Below are 17,733 nucleotides of genomic sequence, written 5' to 3'. Positions count from 1 at the left end.
TAGAAATGAGCATGGTCATTCTTCAGAGGAGAAAAAGAAGCCAAGTCTCTTTTTTTTTTTAAGCTGGTCATTTTACAGGATATGTCTACAGTTATTATCAGTCCAAAGTACACAAGTCAGATGGTGGTATTATCAAGTTATTCCTTACTCTATATTTGCGTAAGATCCACTGAAGGAAATGTTTCTGCCTCCACAGACAGCAGTTCAGAATTTTCCTAAACTCAGTGACCAGAGCAAATGGAGGAATGAAATTTGACAGAGACTTAGTGAAGGATCCTGAGCATTAGTAGGATGGGTGTGGAAACTGGAAGACAAGACAATAAAAAAACAGTTGGAGAGTCAGAAAGAAGAGTTATGCTTAGGAAAATAAAAGAAAGAGAAAAGGAGCCCAGCAGTAAGGAATTGTCTATTATGTTGAAAATGCAGGAAAGATCAAGGACGTGTGGTTTTTTTCCAAATCTATTTCTTACGTAAATAGTACAATGTGTACCTTATGGCACAATCCAGCAAAGCAAGCAAGGAAATCAATGTCAGACATGCTTAGGTGCAGTGATTTCGATGACACAAATCTGCTGAAAATCCTGATCAGGAAAGCAATGTTATTCAAGATAGCACTAACTGCCCAGTTTGATACCTTGAAGCAGAATCTTAAACTCATTTTTTCTTCAGAAGAAGGTAACTTTAAATGTATCTCTTAATTGCAGTCTAGGTTGCAGGAACATACTGCTGTAAAAAATATAGCATTAGCGGAATTTTCCAAGTCCAAAAATAATTTAGTGTCCAAATACTTATTTTATCTGATTTATGGCTTCACAGCCATGTCTGAACCAGTGCTGCCAAATAAAATTTTCTGTACTGTGACATGTATACAGTTATTCTTTCAGGTATTTGGAATGATGTCTAACATAAATTAAGTGAAAATTTCATTCTAGAAATATTCAGCTTTATTTAGATTTCAAAAGTGTAGCTTCATTTTTTACATTTTAAGTCTAACTTCATTTTTTACAGTATCAGTGCCTAAACATATATATTGTGCTTCACAAAATCGAGGACCCAAATACATGCAAAAATTATGTAGTCATATCATACAAAGGTGGTTTTTTTCTTAATAAAATGGTTAAAGTACTGTTCTGTACTCCAATAATTTAGCAATTTCATTGAATGAATAGCTCTCAGGAAACCAATCAGACTAAAGAATAACAGTGAATTTGCCCTCTGGCTCCCCATAGATGGGTGTGTTCCTGACACCTATGTAGAGACACGTAATTGAAATAACATTTGCAGGAATTCCATTTAATAAGGATGCACTGGCTGATGCCAGTGAATGTTAGGGCACTTAATCAAACAGTAAATGGCAATGCCTGTCTAAGCACTGATCATTTAATGCAGACATTGTCAGAAGAATTAAATAGATCATTATGTCCTTTTGTTCTTTCTTTTTACTTAGTATAATATACTGTTGCTTTCTAAATCTCTTCAGGCTCTTGGATAAAGAAAGATTTCTTCTCTTAATTTGGACAGCTGCATAATTGGGGTGCTAAATCATCCTCAGGGATGGAATCAAAATGATCCTAGTATGTTACAATTTTCTGTTTTCCCTGCTTAGTTTGCAGCAGAAGGAACAGATTTAGGCAATTGCAGTCTGTTGCATTGCATTAAAAATCAAGCCAAAGGTCTCCAGGTCCCTTGTAAGTAGATCTAATTCAAAGTGCAAAATATGGTTATAGGTATGGTATGGTTATAGGCCTTTTAATGTAGGAAAAGCTGATGCACACAGATAATTTAACAGAATTACAGTATTTTATTCGCCCAATTCAAATCATAAACCAGCAGCAGAATGTGGAAAAAAATATCATGAAGTCTGACATTCAGTCCTGACTGTTAGCTACATAAAATGCCTCAAACAAATAACTGCCTCACTCTAGACCCTATTTTTAAAAGGCCATGGGATCTGTGGACCAGCATTTTCCATACTGATGGGAAGGTAGCAGTAGTGACTGTGAAGCTGAGGCTTTGTTCATGAAGTGCCCAATGCAGAGAAGGGGTCCAAGAGGAAAGCCCCAAACTAGAATCTCGCTGCATACTGCCTTTCCCTACCTGCTGGTCAGGTTCTTGGTGTTAACCCCATAGTTGCCAGTGGATATATTTGCTCTGGTTCCAGGTATTTCTGCTTGAAGTCAATAAGGTGGAGGGAGGGATACATTTATTCTAGAAAACTCTTAGAAAGGGTAACAATTCTAACATCTGTACAGTTTCACACTTCAGTCAAATGCTGTGGTCACAAGTATATACATCAATTGAATCAGATTTCCTATTTTTACTCTAAAAAGAGGCAACAGCAGTGCAGGACTCTGACCTAAAAACATATGCTAAGATATCTCTACTCAGCAGGAGGGACTTCAGCTAATGTTATCCCTGGAGTTACACTGAGCTGCTAATTTAACCACTCAGTGCATGATAAAGTTCTGGTAGTGACAGTCTGCAAAAGCGACTTCGCTTAGAAGTGGTGCAGAGAGTGACATGGAAGTTCAGGCAAGGCAGGTGGCTTGTGGACACTGCAGCATCCTCCTGGAAATTACCTGCCCATGCCTACTGAGAGCATTTCTCCTGCAAACAGGCTACTTGCTAATTTCTCAATATGCCCTCAATTTCCACTGTATAATAGCATTAATGACCTTGACAGAAAGCATTTCCTGGGGATTAATAACCATTTGAGGTTTAATGACCTGAGGCTATGCCTCAGGCCATCAACTCCTCCAAGCTGCTCATTAAATCCTTAGGGTACACAGTCTGCTTCAATCACTCCTGCTTAAGTATTTGCTCAGTGTCACCTAATAACAATATTCTCCCTGAGGTATTTCCTCTTCAGAGGCCCTGGTGTTGGAAATGTGTTTGTCCTTAAGTCTTTTGAGAAAAGGACTCATCGTTAATTTTTTAGGTGACTGTGTATTAGAAGTCAAAGCATTTACTCAGGCTGTCACTGAGTTTCTGCTGTGATGAACACAGTAAAGATGTGACAGTTAAATTAATAAATTGCACCTGGAAATAGGAACTATTTGTTTTAGCTGCTTACAATCTCATAATCTAAATCAAGACCCCGTATCCTCCCCCATCCTAACACTGGTGGTTCAGCCAGAGGTGGTTTACTTGAGAGGTGATACGGGACTGGTTACCACTTCCTAGCAAACAGTGTCTTCATACTAGCTCTAAAGGATACCCCAAATCCAGATCTGTGCAGAAAGAACAATATAATAGGGAGCACATTTTCCTGTTGGAGGAGAAATGCCATTGCTAGGCCGATTTCTTACCGATGAAGTCATAAGTCAAAGATGGTATATTGTCCTACATTATGGTACATTGTCAAGGGTGACCTTGTTTTTCTGTAGAAGATTTTTCATTTAAGGGAACATTCTTCCCACATCCAGATGGCATCGAGTACAATTGGATCTTAGTTAAATCTGCTGTTGTGGTGTTACATCATGTTCCCTGTTTATTTGTGTAATAGTGTGGCGCAGCATGCCAAATAGACATGGCACAAACAAATAGCTATTAGAAGTTTCTTCCCAAAGTTTCTAGACTGAAAGAGAAGGCGGCAGTCAACAACAGATATATGAAACTGATACAGCGAGCAAGGTGCAGAGTTATGTATCTACAAATCAGTTCTATTGTCTTCACATCAGTTATAAAAATTCTCTGGTGAGGCATCAGGTTTGCACACTAGTCTCTGTTGTGCACTGAGCAACCAGTTAACTTGGTACATCTAAGGAACAGTGCTGTCAGGGTGCTGGGAAGTGGAGATGCGTACCTCCCTAAAAGGTCTCGAAGACCTGCCCTCCACCTGACTTTAACTTAGAACTAGCTATGCTGGCCCTGTGCTTTGACCTAATGTATTTGTCCAGAGTCAGCCCACATTTTTAGGGAAAGAAGAGCTTTTTTTTTCTGGCAAATTCTAAAAATTAGAAGTACTTGGAGTTGTTTATAAGCTTAAGATACTTAAAGAAAACCTGAATGCCAAGAATGTAGAGTAACAACTGCAGGGGAAATCTTGATAAGTGCAGCTTAGTTCTGGTAGGTGAGATATACATATGTCCTATAGAAACCAGCAGGTGAACTGATGAGTAAGACACAGATGGGGTGTCAACTACAACTCAAGTAGTTACTTCCTTGCTTGTGTTTGAGATTAGTGGATTCTGAGGTCAAGTAACACTAATTCAATGATATGCTTTGTGTGGGAAATATGTGCTGTTTGTGGTGAACACTGAGCACCTATACAGGAATGTTCCTACATGAATCTCAAATCCCTTTGCAAACAAGGATACAGATCATTTAGGCCATCACTGCAAATGGAGAAAAACAGGTGCAAACAGGTGAAATTATGGACCTTAACTTACTCAGTGCGTTAACAGGAGATGCCTCAAAGAAAAAACTATTTAATCTCACTGGAAATATCTCTACCTTTATATGCCTGTTCCTCCAAAATTCTCTGTATAGCCCCTAGAGAAGAATTAAGACTTTCTGGACACGAGCCATTTTACCTCTTAGGCAATAACTTTAAGATAAGATTAATATTTATTGAAGTCTTCCTTTCTCTCCATAGACTTCAGGAGCACTTGGGATTAATAGTTCCAATGCAGTTGCAGACAGGTGATATGATTCCCACCCTTTATATCCAGAAATTGCCATGTATTTAAATAAATATTCTACATGGATGACAAAATGGCTGCTGTGAAGACAGATCAACTAGATATTTAAACATATGCTTAATGCTAAGCTTCTGATGGGTACTATTGAAGCCTGGTTTATAAACCTAGCTCCTGAGGCCCTTACCATTGTGCAGAACAAGCCTTAGCTCCAATTCTCCTGGCTGCTGTTGGTTTGAGACAAGCATACAGCATCATTCCAACATAGATTTTAGGTGTAGGAATACACTTCTGGTTGGAATTTCCTTTCTGAAGTCTACTGAGAATTCAAATGAGAGCCAGATGAGTTTTTTCATGTTCATTTAGAAGAAAAATGCAAAACATCACGAGAAACTTTAAAACTCCAGCACTCCCTGAAAGTCCTCACCACAATAACATTTTCCTGAAAAAGTTCTTTCCAGGGGGATTCAAGCTTGCAGGTGATAAGCATTCATGATGTTTTTCTACCCCTGATGAGGAAAGGCCAGATCCGTAAACAATGAATGAAGAAAATGCTTTGAAAAACCTTGAACATATAGTAGCTTTGTAGACTCAGTTTTGAGGCTACTTTTAGCAATTGGCTTTGGCTTGGAGTTGCAGAAAGATTAATGAAAGCTCTGTCCCCAAAATCAGCATCAGCCAATGGAGCATCACTGCTGTAATTTTCACCTTTTGGTAGTGGTGCCTTCCCTGCACATTCTCCAATGAAGGTAAATCAGCAGAATCCAGGCTGGTTTCTCTGGGTTATTGTTTGTCTTTAAAGATGAAACTCTACCAGAAAACAAAGAACTGTAGTTTTCAGTACATGAGTGTGATAACTTAGTAGTAAGTGAGTTGTCAGAGAAAAATACAGAAGCCACAGGCTGCCATCGGTCCTGGATTTCTAAGTACTGTTACAGTGTGAAAAAATACTAAAATATACAACCCATCTCCTAAACCAAAATACCTTTATCATGTGTTCAGTTTTAACCAGTGGTTTCAGAGCAACATGTGGGCTCTTAAGACGGTTATTTAAAATCTTTAACTTATATTTTGCTGAGATTTCATTGTCAGATTTAGGCTTCTCCTTTTGAAAACCAAGTCAGGTATTTTTACAGCGAAATCCATAACAGAAACAACCTTTTGTAGGGAACTGCCTGCTTTCTGCTTCTGTTTCTGTCTGGAGAACAACTTATCTCATCATGCTTCTGGCATATCTGAGGCTAGACCCTGCCAAAATCTGAAAGTGAAATAAACCATCAAAAATTGTCAGATTCTTAAAAGTGCAGACCAAGGTCAAGTCTAGAAAAAGGATAGACTTGAAAAATAAAGTATTTTTCCTTTTCCTTCAAAGCGTATACAACCAATCTGCAAGCTTTGTGTTTATCTGTATATCCCATTACTGTAGCACCAGACAGCCAAAAATGGCTTATGTCCTCAGCACAGACATTCATTCTCCTGGCCTTGAGAGGATAGAACGCCAGAGCAGCCCCTGGATCCTGCTCTTCATGGAGCACATCTGGAGATGGGGAAGGGCCTGGAGCTGATGCCGGAGGCAGCAGCAGGCGGGGAGCTTCCAGCTGGCACAGGTCCAGGTGGCCCTGTGCCCCTGGGGACGGCTCCCACCTCAGGTTGGAAGTGATGTCCAAAGAAGGGAGGTGTCCTCACGCACTCCTTCTGGGCAAGGGCAGCTACTGTTGTTCAGGGACTTATTTTCCTGAAGACCAAACAAATTGAACCTCAGGCCCCAATATTTTGAATAGCAGCCATCTCTCATCTCTTCTTTACACAGGATATTTTAATGCTCTGCAGAATTACAGTATGAGGCACACTGCCTTCCATCTCCTTAATCCTCTGTAAATTTACTTCTAACAGCTACTGCCAAAATACAGTATGGCACTCACACAGCACATGCTTCTTCAATGGTGAGCACAAAGCGGCTTCTGTTCAGAGGGAATATGTTGCAAGCTCATGAGTGACACACTGTGAGTGCTGAAGATTATGAAACATTTTCTGAAACTGAGCAAGTCATAAACACTTCATTTTTCAGAAATAGACACATTACTTCTGTCATTCTGTTTGGCAAATGTGTGTACGCAGACCTTGGTGCATCCACGTAGCACACGTTGAACAAGTACCAAGTGCTAAACCAGTGGTGTGCCAGCAGCGCTGCAGAGTTCAGAGGAAATATTTCAAGTATGCACTTCAACACTCTTCTCAGTTTTTATAAAAACCCATGATCTTTATTTGTTTCTTTTTACTTCACTAGCCTCTCTCTTGGACTAAACTGACCTCAAACTATAGCACGGAGTTATATTCATTGATGTCCTGGTGAATGCTCTCTAAATGATCAGGAATCAGGTCATGGCTTAGGACAACTCGTAACTCCAAGTGGGAAATATTTGCTTGAAGGGCAAGTGTCTTGTGTCTGCCTATGGCCAGATGCTCCTGTGAAATAAATAAGTCTAGAGGTCAGCTGAGGGCTGAACCAAATCCTTAATAGCACTAAAAAATCTCTCCTGTTTGATATCCAGGCCACCTGATTGTTGAGGTCGCAAAGGAAAGAAGACCACTCATGCAAGGTAGCTACATGGTCCTCATGTACTTGGAGCATATTTTTGAGTATAGTATACACTTTATCGTATCAGGTGTCACAATTTTCCTTCCTATGGAAGGAAGAACATTTTTTCCCTTTTCTAATTGAAGTGTAAGTGTTAAGTGATGTGTCTCATTTCCCACCAAAAGTCTGGCTGAGCAAGGAATTAGTCATTTACTTTCCAAATATCCAGCTAGTAGCACTGTCTAGTGACCAAATCTTCTTTGCCCACAGCCAGGCAAGTACTGATTCAGACCAGTGGGAATGTGTGCTCTCCAGCAATCAGAGCAAAGGGATTCTGCCTGTGAGATGGCAACTAAAACTGTCCAACTGATTTCCCATCAACTGTTAGAAGATTAAGAAATAGTTGAAATTCAGCCAGCAAGTTAAAAAGTGCATTTCCCTGGCATTTGCAGAACCAACCCTTCTGTATTCCCTCCTGTTATCCTGCTAGAGACATCGACATGAAAATAGTAGGTTTGTGCTTTGGTAGCTTTGGTGTCTCCCGCTGTCTATCCCACAGACCCAGTTTCCTGTACCAGCAGGGAGCAGGCACTGGTAGGTCTCCAGCCTTCCTGTTGTCTTCTTCCAGGGTAATATATGCCACATAGCTGAAGGGCAGACTGCAGCTTTATAGAGTGATAACTGCAAACATCTAACTTACCTAAGCTCTTTCATGCTATTTGATAAAAGAGCAATTTATGTCTTTCCTGCTTGTAGCTAAAAATAACATTAAAAAAATGTAGAGCATTGTTAGTTCTGGGTGGTGTGCTAATTAGTTCTTTGCTAATTCTGCTTTATTGTTGGCAATGATTATTGTCGAGTAATTACAGCGTTCCTATGAATCTGGCTTCCATTTGCTCTGTGGTGTAACAAGGGTAAGGAAATGAGAAGTGTCAGTACTATGTATACCCAGTGTTATTTCTGCCATAGCAGAATTTTGTATTATAAGGAACAGTTATTTTGTGTAATGGTTTTAATAGCTGGAAACAGACCTAGGTGAGCTGCAGAATGGAAAACTTGCATTTTCACTACATTAAAAGTCTGTTCTCTACGTGAAGGAGCACATAAAACCCCCATGGCCTTCTATGAAAAGATGTATGGAAAGGAAACTTGAGACTTCACCCAAAATGCTAAAAATAATAACTATACCAACATAGCAAAGTTGTCTGTTCCTTCATCTCTCCAGTGCAAATGAATCAATGTTTACATACAGCTATCATGTAGGAATTGCTTTAGCATGAGTTCTGTGCCTTGCTCTGTAGCTGTATGGACTGCAGCTTTCACTGCAAAAGGGACTGAACAAAAGAAAACGAGGACTTGTGCGAAGAAAAATCCTGGAAGTATTTTTGTTCAGTTATCCAAAACACTTCAGGTCATTGGTAAAACTGTTTACTTTGTAATCTTCCATTTGTGTTTTCAAAGTGCGTTTAGATGTGTATGTGACAAAGTGCGTACAATGTCCACATGCTGCAGTCCTAATTGCTTGTGTCTGCAGCCACCCGGTAGTAGAGGGCAGGATCAGGTGAATCAGAATCAAAAGTGCTTGGGAAGGCAAATAAGAGTTGAATTCTTCAAACATCTTTGAAGATCTGCACCCTACCAGTTAGGAAATTTAAATACCCTTAAAATTCTGGCCTTTGAATTCACCACTTTGATATTGAAAGCTATCTAGTAAAATGAAACAAAATTTCTAGCATGTGATGGGAACTGTCTTAACAGCTCTCTGAATAGTAGTTCTACTGCTGTAAAAGAATCTCCATGTAAAAAAGAACCTTTGATTTTACTTTCCCACATTTAGTACTGTTTTTGTGTCGGATGAGAAGTGTTTGGAAGGCACTTTCATAAAAATGGGTGCCTTTGTGAAGACAGACTGAGGAAAGATTTTCTTTTTTTAGTAAGCAAGTAATTCTTTCCTTTAATCTCTTTGTTTTTCTAATGACTCTATAAAGATCAGCGCATAGCCATGTAATTAGTGGCTCTGGACTAGATCACGCTGAAACACACGCTAGTGTGACTCCACTGTTTTTACAGCACTGCAGTCAAAGCAAAGGGTAAAGTTTAGTTCACAATAACATCTTTCCATAAGCATGTGCTATTTCTTCAGTCACTGAAATAATTTTAGAAAGTAGTAGAACCACTGAACAACGGAGGTCGCCTGGTCCAATAGCTGCTCATGGCAGAGCCAATTTATCACATAATCTGGCACTAACATAGGATCAATCTAAATCTAAAAAGGAAGATGGACCAAGTTGAGAATATCCAGACAAAGAAAATAATATTTGTGCTTACTATTAATTTACTGATTTTTCATTTCTTTATACAGTCATAAGAGGACATCCTGGCAGCTCTCATTAGTAATGTTCTTGTAGTAAATAACAGCTGGAAAAAAGCATTAGGCAGATATGGGTCTTTGGTATTTAATCCTCTCAGAAATAACAATAAAAAGTAGATATCCACAAATTGTGTTAACCTTCATTTTATAAATTATTTTTCACTACAGTCTTGAGACATGATGAAATGTTAACAGTGTTGATATACTTCAGTGTTGATAATTATGATAAGGTCATGAATCAGAAAAAGTCGTCTGGGTGTGTAGGTACAGCTCTTGCCTGTACTTTCAGGATAATGTCAGCCCTCCTGTTACTGGATTGTATGTAGATGACAACTTCTTCCAAACTGTGTGAATGACTGATATTCTGCTCTTTGGGGTATGTTTTTTTTTTCAGAAGAAATACTCAGGACATCTTTCTCAATAGGCCCTTTCATGGAAAGGGCTAATAAGGAAATAGTGGGATCTAAAGACAGATCTGCTTGTAGTGTTAATCAGCTGATAACAGCAGATAATACTGATGACAGCACGTGGGAGTTCAGCACTTTGCATTACATAAGCCATGGATTCGGACCTCTGTCTTGAATATTTGAGCTCTTCTGTATGTGCTGTATTTTACAAAGTGTCCTGCAGTACAAATTACTTATCTCATGCAGAACTCCAAAAGAAAGTGTTTTAATCTTAATTTATGATAGACAAGAACTGAGAATTCTTTTTCATTAATACATCAAAGTATTATCTCCAAGGGGAGTTAGTTTCATATTAATGTTCAGTGTTTAATATAAATTCACAGCATGAAGACCACCTCGGATAGGTAGAGATTCTCTGATGTATATCTGATTGCCCACATGTAATTTGAACATCTACAGCACATGAAGGGTATAATCAAAGAATAATTAATATGCTGATAAGGAATTATGTTTTGTTCTACTTATCTGCATAATTCAGAGGGAAAGTTTACGATGACAACATCTATCTTTTGGGATATTGTTTACATTTTCACTCAAATTATAACATGAAGCATTCTCCTGCATTCCACAGTGCCTTTCATCTGACGAGCTCCAATTACTGCCTGACCAATTAAGTTCAGTACCCCACACATGCAAACCATGTTGGGTATTGTGGAGAAACCAAGCAAGGCATTGAAGTCTGAAACTTGACCTCCTGTTTAGGACACTGTGCTTGAAAGCCCTGACTTCCAGAGACATTAAATCTCTGTCTTTGACTGGAGTTATGAGTACCCATGAGAGCTGAAACTAATGCTCAGACCAGCACTGTGTCCTCTTGGGAGCCCTCTGAACGTCAGGCCACTACAGAGACCTTGTGCATCTTTTATGCTATTTGAATTCAAGCTGTCTGCAAATCTCCCCTAGCCTTGCAAGAGATTACATTTTTTAAAACCTTGCAAGGAGGGAGGGTAGCTGCAAGCTGCATGTAGTGGGGTCCATCTGCTGCATACAAATTCAAACCAGATCTCAAGGGCAAAGTACCAGACAAAACACTTTCTGCAATTTATGTGCACTGAAGAAACATGCCTTGTGTACAGATCGAAGAATTTACTGCTCCTGCAATTAAAGTATTAGCAACCTAATCAAAGAGTTAGTCCAGGTACCAAGATAATAACACTTATAATTCCAAGTATAAAGTTATGGCAAGTTTCCAGCAGTGGTACAGTTGGAGTTGATGCATATATAACCCCTATTAGCTACACCTCTCCCTGGTGTTATGCTTATCCTTCCTATGACTCTCTGGGTCCTAAAATCAATGGTGCTAGTCTACCTCAAGAAGAAAAGGGGTGTAGAGGAGTTTACAGCAAGTCTTCATCTGAAATTCTCCACTAGGAGAAGTATGATATAGCTGGTGGAGATTTTCTCCTCCTCGCTGTTGGGTCAGTTTAGGGTTATTTTTACACATTTCCTGAATTAGTCACAGAATCACAGAATGGTTGACGTAGGAAGGCACGTCTGGAGGTCATCTTGTTCAACCCCCCTGCTCAAGCAAGGCAACCTACAGCTGGCTGCCTAGGACCATGTCCAGATGGCTTTTGAATATTTCCAAGGACAAAGCCTTCACCACTTCCCTGGGCAACATGTACCAGTGCTTGGTCACCCTCACAGTAGAATACATTTTCAGATGGAGCTTCCTGTGTTTCAGTGTGTGCTCATTGCCTGTCACTAGGCACCATTGAGAAGATCCTGGCTCTGCCCTCTTTGCATGCTCCCTTCAGATATTTATACACATAGATGAGATTCCCCTGAGACTTCTCTTCCCCAGGCTGAACAGTCCCAGGTCTCTCAGCCTCTCCTCACCTCATCAGATGCTCCAGTCTCTTAATTATCTTCATAGCCCTGTGCTGGACTCACTCCAGTAAATCTGTATCTTCATTTTACTGCGGAGCCCAGAACTGACTCAGCACGCCAGATGTGGCCTCCCTAGTGTTGAGAAGAGGGGAAGGATCACCTCCCTTGACCTACTGGCAACGCTCCTCCTAATGCAGCCTGGGATGCTGCCTGCCTTCTTTGCCAGAAGAAGGCAAAGCCATTGCTGGCTCATGTTCAAGTTGGTGTCCACCAGACCCCCCAGGTCCTTTTCTGCAAAGCTGCTTTGCAGCCTGTGGGCCACTCACTTGCTCTTTCACTCTTCAGAAATAGTGATCCAATAGAAGATACGTAACATGAATATGTAACATGAACATATAACATAATAGGTACATGTAGGTTCAATGTTTCAATAACTACTTATTAATATTATGGGAGTATCAATGGTACATTGTAAAAATGGCTTTATAGCAAAGCTGGGTGGCAAGTGAGCACACACCTGAAGGTTTTCTAAACATCATCTGGACTCAGTATTTCCCTTCTAAATAGAAGCTCAGCAGCTATTTTGGCCTTCAGGCCACTCTTTGGTCCATGCTTCACAGAAGTTTAGATGCCATCTAGATCTCTTAAGTTGAAACCCACAAGCAGAAACTCATAAAATGAGAGTCTGTTTTCAAAATTTGTCCCATAGTGACTCTATGAGTCACCAGAAGTTTTGGAATAGATCCCAAGGGATGGGATGGGATATTATCCCTTCTCTACTTAGTTGATAATGTTCCTTCCACATTAAAAATACAATATATTTTATATTATTTCCTTGAAAGACTCACATTTTCCGTACCTTTATGCAAACAGTGGACGTACAGTGCTCATGTATCAAAGTTCTGTGAATTCTCAAGTCACCAGTGCTCAGCTTTTGGACAGGAGGCCTAATAGGTGGGAAGGGCAGTGTGGTACTGGGAAATGGGTGGGAGGGACTCTATCCTCTCAGTCTCTGCTGAGCTAAGACTCATGGGGGCTGTCAGGAGGCAAGAAAAGGAATATAAATTCTAATGGGGAAGGGGGAGGATGTGAAGGGAACCGAGCTCTTAATCACTTCTGCTTATTAGCAGTACCAGAGTATTTTTCTTAAGACTAAAAGCAGGCGAGCCTGGTGTCCTTGTCAGCTCCCTATATATATATATATAAAATTCAAATTTTATCTATCTCATAAATCCCGTTAGTAGCTTCAGCTGAATAAAGTATTCTCCTTGTTTCTTGTCATAAACTGCTGCAGCATTCTTTTATGCAGCTGCCACATTTCATCTTAATGCAGCTGCATTTCACCCAGGGATGAAGTGATCCCTATATATAACTTCCGCATCAGTTTTTATAACCGTTTAAAGTGCCTCGAACTCTGGGATGCAAGCTATTGTTTTATTAGTGTCATCACAAAGTGCTGCATTGTACAAATCAATTGTAAGGTAAGAAGAAAAGTGGCTTTGAAGTGATACTTGAAGATATGGAGAGATTTTTGGGGCTAGGAGGGATTTAAAATCCTGGTTTAGGGCTTTGAAAGGAAGACGGCAAAAAAAAAAAGGAAACAAACTAGCATCAAGGATCAGACTGGGATCCACCTGGCTGGAGAGCAGCTCTGTGGAAAGGGACCTGGGAGTCCTGGTGGACAGAAAGCTCAACATGAGTGAACAGTGTGTTGCTGCAGCCAAGAAGGCCAACAGGATGCTGGGTTGCATCAAAAAGGGCATCGCCAGCAGAGAGAAAGAAGTCATCATCCCACTCAGTGCTTGTCAGGCCACACCTGCAGTACTGGGTACAGTTCTGGTCCCCGCTCTACAAAAAGGATGTGGACAGGCTGGAAGGGGTCCAGAGAAGGGCCACCAAGATGATCAAAGGACTGGGAAGCCTGCCGTATGAGGATAGGCTGGGAGAGCTGGGTTTGTTCAGCCTTGAGAAAAGGAGGCTCAGAGGGGATCTCATCACCATGTACCAGTACTTAAGGGGTAGCTACAAAGAAGATGGAGACTCCCTTTTTACACGGAGTCACATGGAGAGGACAAGGGGGAATGGACACAAGTTGCTCTTGGGGAGATTCCGATTGGACATGAGAGGGAAATTTTTCACAGTGAGGACAGTCACCCATTGGAATAATCTCCCCAGGGAAGTGTTTGACTCGGCCACGCTGGACACCTCCAAGAGTCGTCCGGACAGGGTGCTGGGCCATCTTGTCTAGACTGTGCTCTTCCTAGAAAGGTTGGACGAGATGATCCCTGAGGTCCCTTCCAACCTGGGATTCTGTGATTCTGTGAAGTAAAGTTGTATTAACTGAGTGGACATGTGGGACACTAGGTAGCAAAAATGTCAGAGAAAGGAATGGCAGAGAGTTAGTTTTAAGTGACCTTGGAGTGGAAGGTACAGAAAGATGAGGAGGAAGGGAAACCAGCAGTAAATAGAAATGATCATAATGATTACCAGCAACCAAATACCTGGAGAGGACACTCAAAGGAGGACCTGAATCTCTTAATTTTATCACATAGCTGAGCCATATTTTCAGCATCAGTTGGCACTATTAAATGTCTTTGCTGTGGTATTAATGGTATGTATGAGACTTTCAAATGTTAAGAAAACTTCCTGATGTCCAAATCTCATTGCATTCTCATATTTAGGTACCTGATTGTGCTGAACACCCTATGCCTCGGCAGAGGGAGTTACTTAGAAGTCTATATAATGGGAGAAATCCCTGGAGAACTGATTTTATGCTAAAGACTCTTATGGACAGTGATGGCTGCCTGGAAGGGCATCTAATTATTCTGAATTGGGAGTCCCTCAGGTTATTTCTTGGTCCTGAGGTCTTTATGTGTCCCTGTGTCCTTGCTGGTGTGTTGTGCTGGCTGCTTCAATGGCCTTTGCAAGTCACCTCTCACCTTAAAGAGCTTGTGTGGTGTTGCACACTATACAAAGGTCTCTCTTACACTGCCAACTGTAGTGCTTTCCCTGTTGTCGAGGTGCTATTTGCATAGCTGCCTTCATGTTATTAGCATGAGTGAAACCATTGTGTTATATACCTAGCTCTGATGAGATCTAGATGTAAAAAAATATTAATACAAGCACAGTGTTCCCAGACCTGTAAAGTTTCATGCCTGGTGAACCTGCTATAGATCTCAGGCATACCAGTTTTACCAGTATCCCATTAATTTAGGAAAGGAGTTCAGCATAATCCTTTCACCCAAAGAGGAGTTAGCTACCTAGCTCCTTGCCAGAATAACACACCTTTCTTCTGACTTCTTGGGAAATGCAGCTTTGCTTTGATAAAAGGCTGACAAGAAGTTGCCCAGCTGGGCTGTGCAGGATTTGGTTATAGTAGGGAGCAAAACAATTGTCATAGCGGTTGAAAGAAACAGTTCATATAGTCCCAGACTATGTCTGAGCAATAGGAATGTCAGTAACTCAGGAGGAAAAGCTATATAAAGGGTCATCTAACCAGGAAAAAAAAAAATCTCATAACACTGTCTTTAGTTTGGTTTCATTTATTCCATTCTGGAGGATCCTTTTCCAGATCTGTGGTGGTAGCAGTGAGTAGTCAGATAAGACCCCAGCAGAGTACGCGCCCACTCATCTCCTGATCCAGTGTCCTTTGTCAATGAGTTTTATAGATTGCTATAAAAAATATTTTATCAGTTCAAATTGCCTTCCTTCTTTTTCATTCCTCCCATTTCATTAATCTCCTTTCCAAGTGCTGCAAGGTAGAGTGAATAGAAGTTCCCAATTTCCTATTTTTGTATTACCCCTGATTTTTTATGTTTTTATCATAACCCGTCCTTATTCATCTGCTCTCCAAGGTAAACAGTCCCAATCTTTTCATCTCTCAGCACATGAGTTTTTTTTTCATGTCCATAAATAATCATGCTTCTCACTTTAAACCTTTCTAAGAAGTCAGAGTATGAATGGACATCATCTGACTATTTTTCATCAAGTGTAAAGAATTACACATAAAGAAACTACTCATGAGCTTGAAAGGATCTTTTTTCTATTGACATTTGATTTATATTCAGCCTCAGTAGTTTAAAAGGTCCATATTTTATTGTATTATTACTGGTACCACAATATTCTGTGAAATCTTAAGGTCTATGAAAATGACACTTTGACAGCTTTATTTGTTCCTTGCTTGCAAAACATAACCTTGCCTCTCATAGTAATTATACAGCATGATATAAAATAATTCCAATGAAATTCCACTTTTGAAAACCTTATTATCAGGATTTATTGAAGACTATGCATCATAGTGTAGTAGAATAATACAAAATCATTGTATGCTTATGTTTTATTTTATTTATTATATATTTGTACCATAAATGGTAATTTTACAGGTGCATGGCACAATTACCCTTGCATTATTGTTGCTGTTCTTCTGGACAAGTCCTGTAGAGTGAAAGGGCATGGTGTAAACCATCAGACCTGGGCCTAAAAGCATTCCCTCAAATGGAGTTCTCATGAAATCATGCTAAAAGCTTAAATAAATTCAGAGACACCAATATCTTTTGCACAAAACTTTATACCATCCTATAAATAAAACTTTAGGATTTTCTCTTTTAAAGAATTCCAGTGAGTACAATGCAACATAAAAGTGTTACAGAAAATTGTATCTGTCTTTATTAAATTGCATGAGACTTCTTCCTTAGGGAATATGAGAAGCTTTGTATTTTTCCATGATCTACACAAACCTGCTTTGCAATAGTGAGGCGAGACCATAATCTAGTAGTTAGGGTATTAACCTGCTTCTTGCAAGCTATAGATGTGAACTTCTCTTTTGCTGTGAATTTCCTATGTGACCTTGAAAAGTCACCTTTTCTCATATTTACAAATATTTTCCTGCTTTTTACAATTTTGCACCTCTACCCTACTGAGGTCTAATTTCTTAGCTCTGAAGTATCTTTGCAAATGCCATTCAATGGAAACCTATCAGCCTTTAGTGTTACATAGCAGCTGAGTGACAATGGCATGGTGGGTTTAGGTATTTAAGAACTACAGAGATTTGGGATTTGGTCTGTCCAGATCAGATTTCTAAGGGTATTAGTAACTGAGGAATGACATAGCCGTATTTTTATGGGCAGTTAAAGGAGTCAGGCAGCTAATTGCCACCAGTCTTGTCTCTAACCTGCTTATGCACTTTTGAAGTGGTTTAAATCCCCATTTGTAAAATAAGAAAAAGAGTTACATGAATAAATATCTTAAAGACTATGAGATGTAGGAGCAAGAAAGCAATGAGGGCCATTGAAGTACCTCGGGCTAGGCAGCAAGAAGAAGCTGAAACACACTGGACATATTCTTACACAGCTTCAGCCTGAACTGAACAGATCCCACCTGCCCTCATGAGTGCTCTTCTGGGAAGATATCAAGGCAGTGGCATGGCTTGCTGGCGACATGATAGGCGTATGGGGCAAAAGGGATGCATCAAGACCAGCAAGGCTGAAGCTCTCCCACATAGTTTCTACAACTGCCTTGAGCATGCCTCAGGTTTAAGACACAATCAATCCCCCACCGCCCCCTCCCCATCCCAGGAGTTCACCTTTGACACAGGTCCACAGTGGTTCCTGAGAGTAAAAGGTATTATTAAACCCAGGGTTTAGCTGAGCCTCTAGACTGACCCTAAAATGCCAGGTAGACATTGTTCTGGAAGATGCAGTACAAACACTGTCATCCCAACAGTTTTCCTCCTCTTGAAGGAGAGAGTAAGACAAGGACCAAAAATTAATGTAAAGCATAGCACGAGACTAACCACCTGCAAACACCATGAGCTATAATGAAGCTGTTACTTTACTCCCAAACATCTGC

At 40.2% G+C, this 17,733-nt stretch overlaps 1 protein-coding gene across 9 annotated transcripts in view; it reads left to right on the top strand.

Moving 5' to 3' along the window:
* The window catches only part of STARD13 (StAR related lipid transfer domain containing 13), a 309,280-nt gene that overhangs the window by 246,216 nt on the left and 45,331 nt on the right, over positions 1–17,733 (top strand). Inside the window, exon 1 of one of the 9 annotated variants that reach the window (XM_075084989.1) lies at positions 573–675. The exons of the other annotated variants lie outside the window; for them this stretch is intronic. Coding sequence (XP_074941090.1) covers positions 597–675 — 79 coding nt within the window. The 5' untranslated portion in view covers positions 573–596. Of the gene's footprint in view, positions 1–572; positions 676–17,733 lie in introns of those variants that run through there. 9 annotated transcript variants of the gene reach the window in all.

The sequence above is a fragment of the Phalacrocorax aristotelis genome, chromosome 1, assembly GCF_949628215.1.
Source record: "Phalacrocorax aristotelis chromosome 1, bGulAri2.1, whole genome shotgun sequence".
In the NCBI taxonomy this organism is placed as follows: Eukaryota; Metazoa; Chordata; class Aves; order Suliformes; family Phalacrocoracidae; genus Phalacrocorax; species Phalacrocorax aristotelis.
The sequence above is the reverse complement of the archived record's forward strand: the minus strand, read 5'-3'. Positions and strand labels throughout refer to the sequence as shown.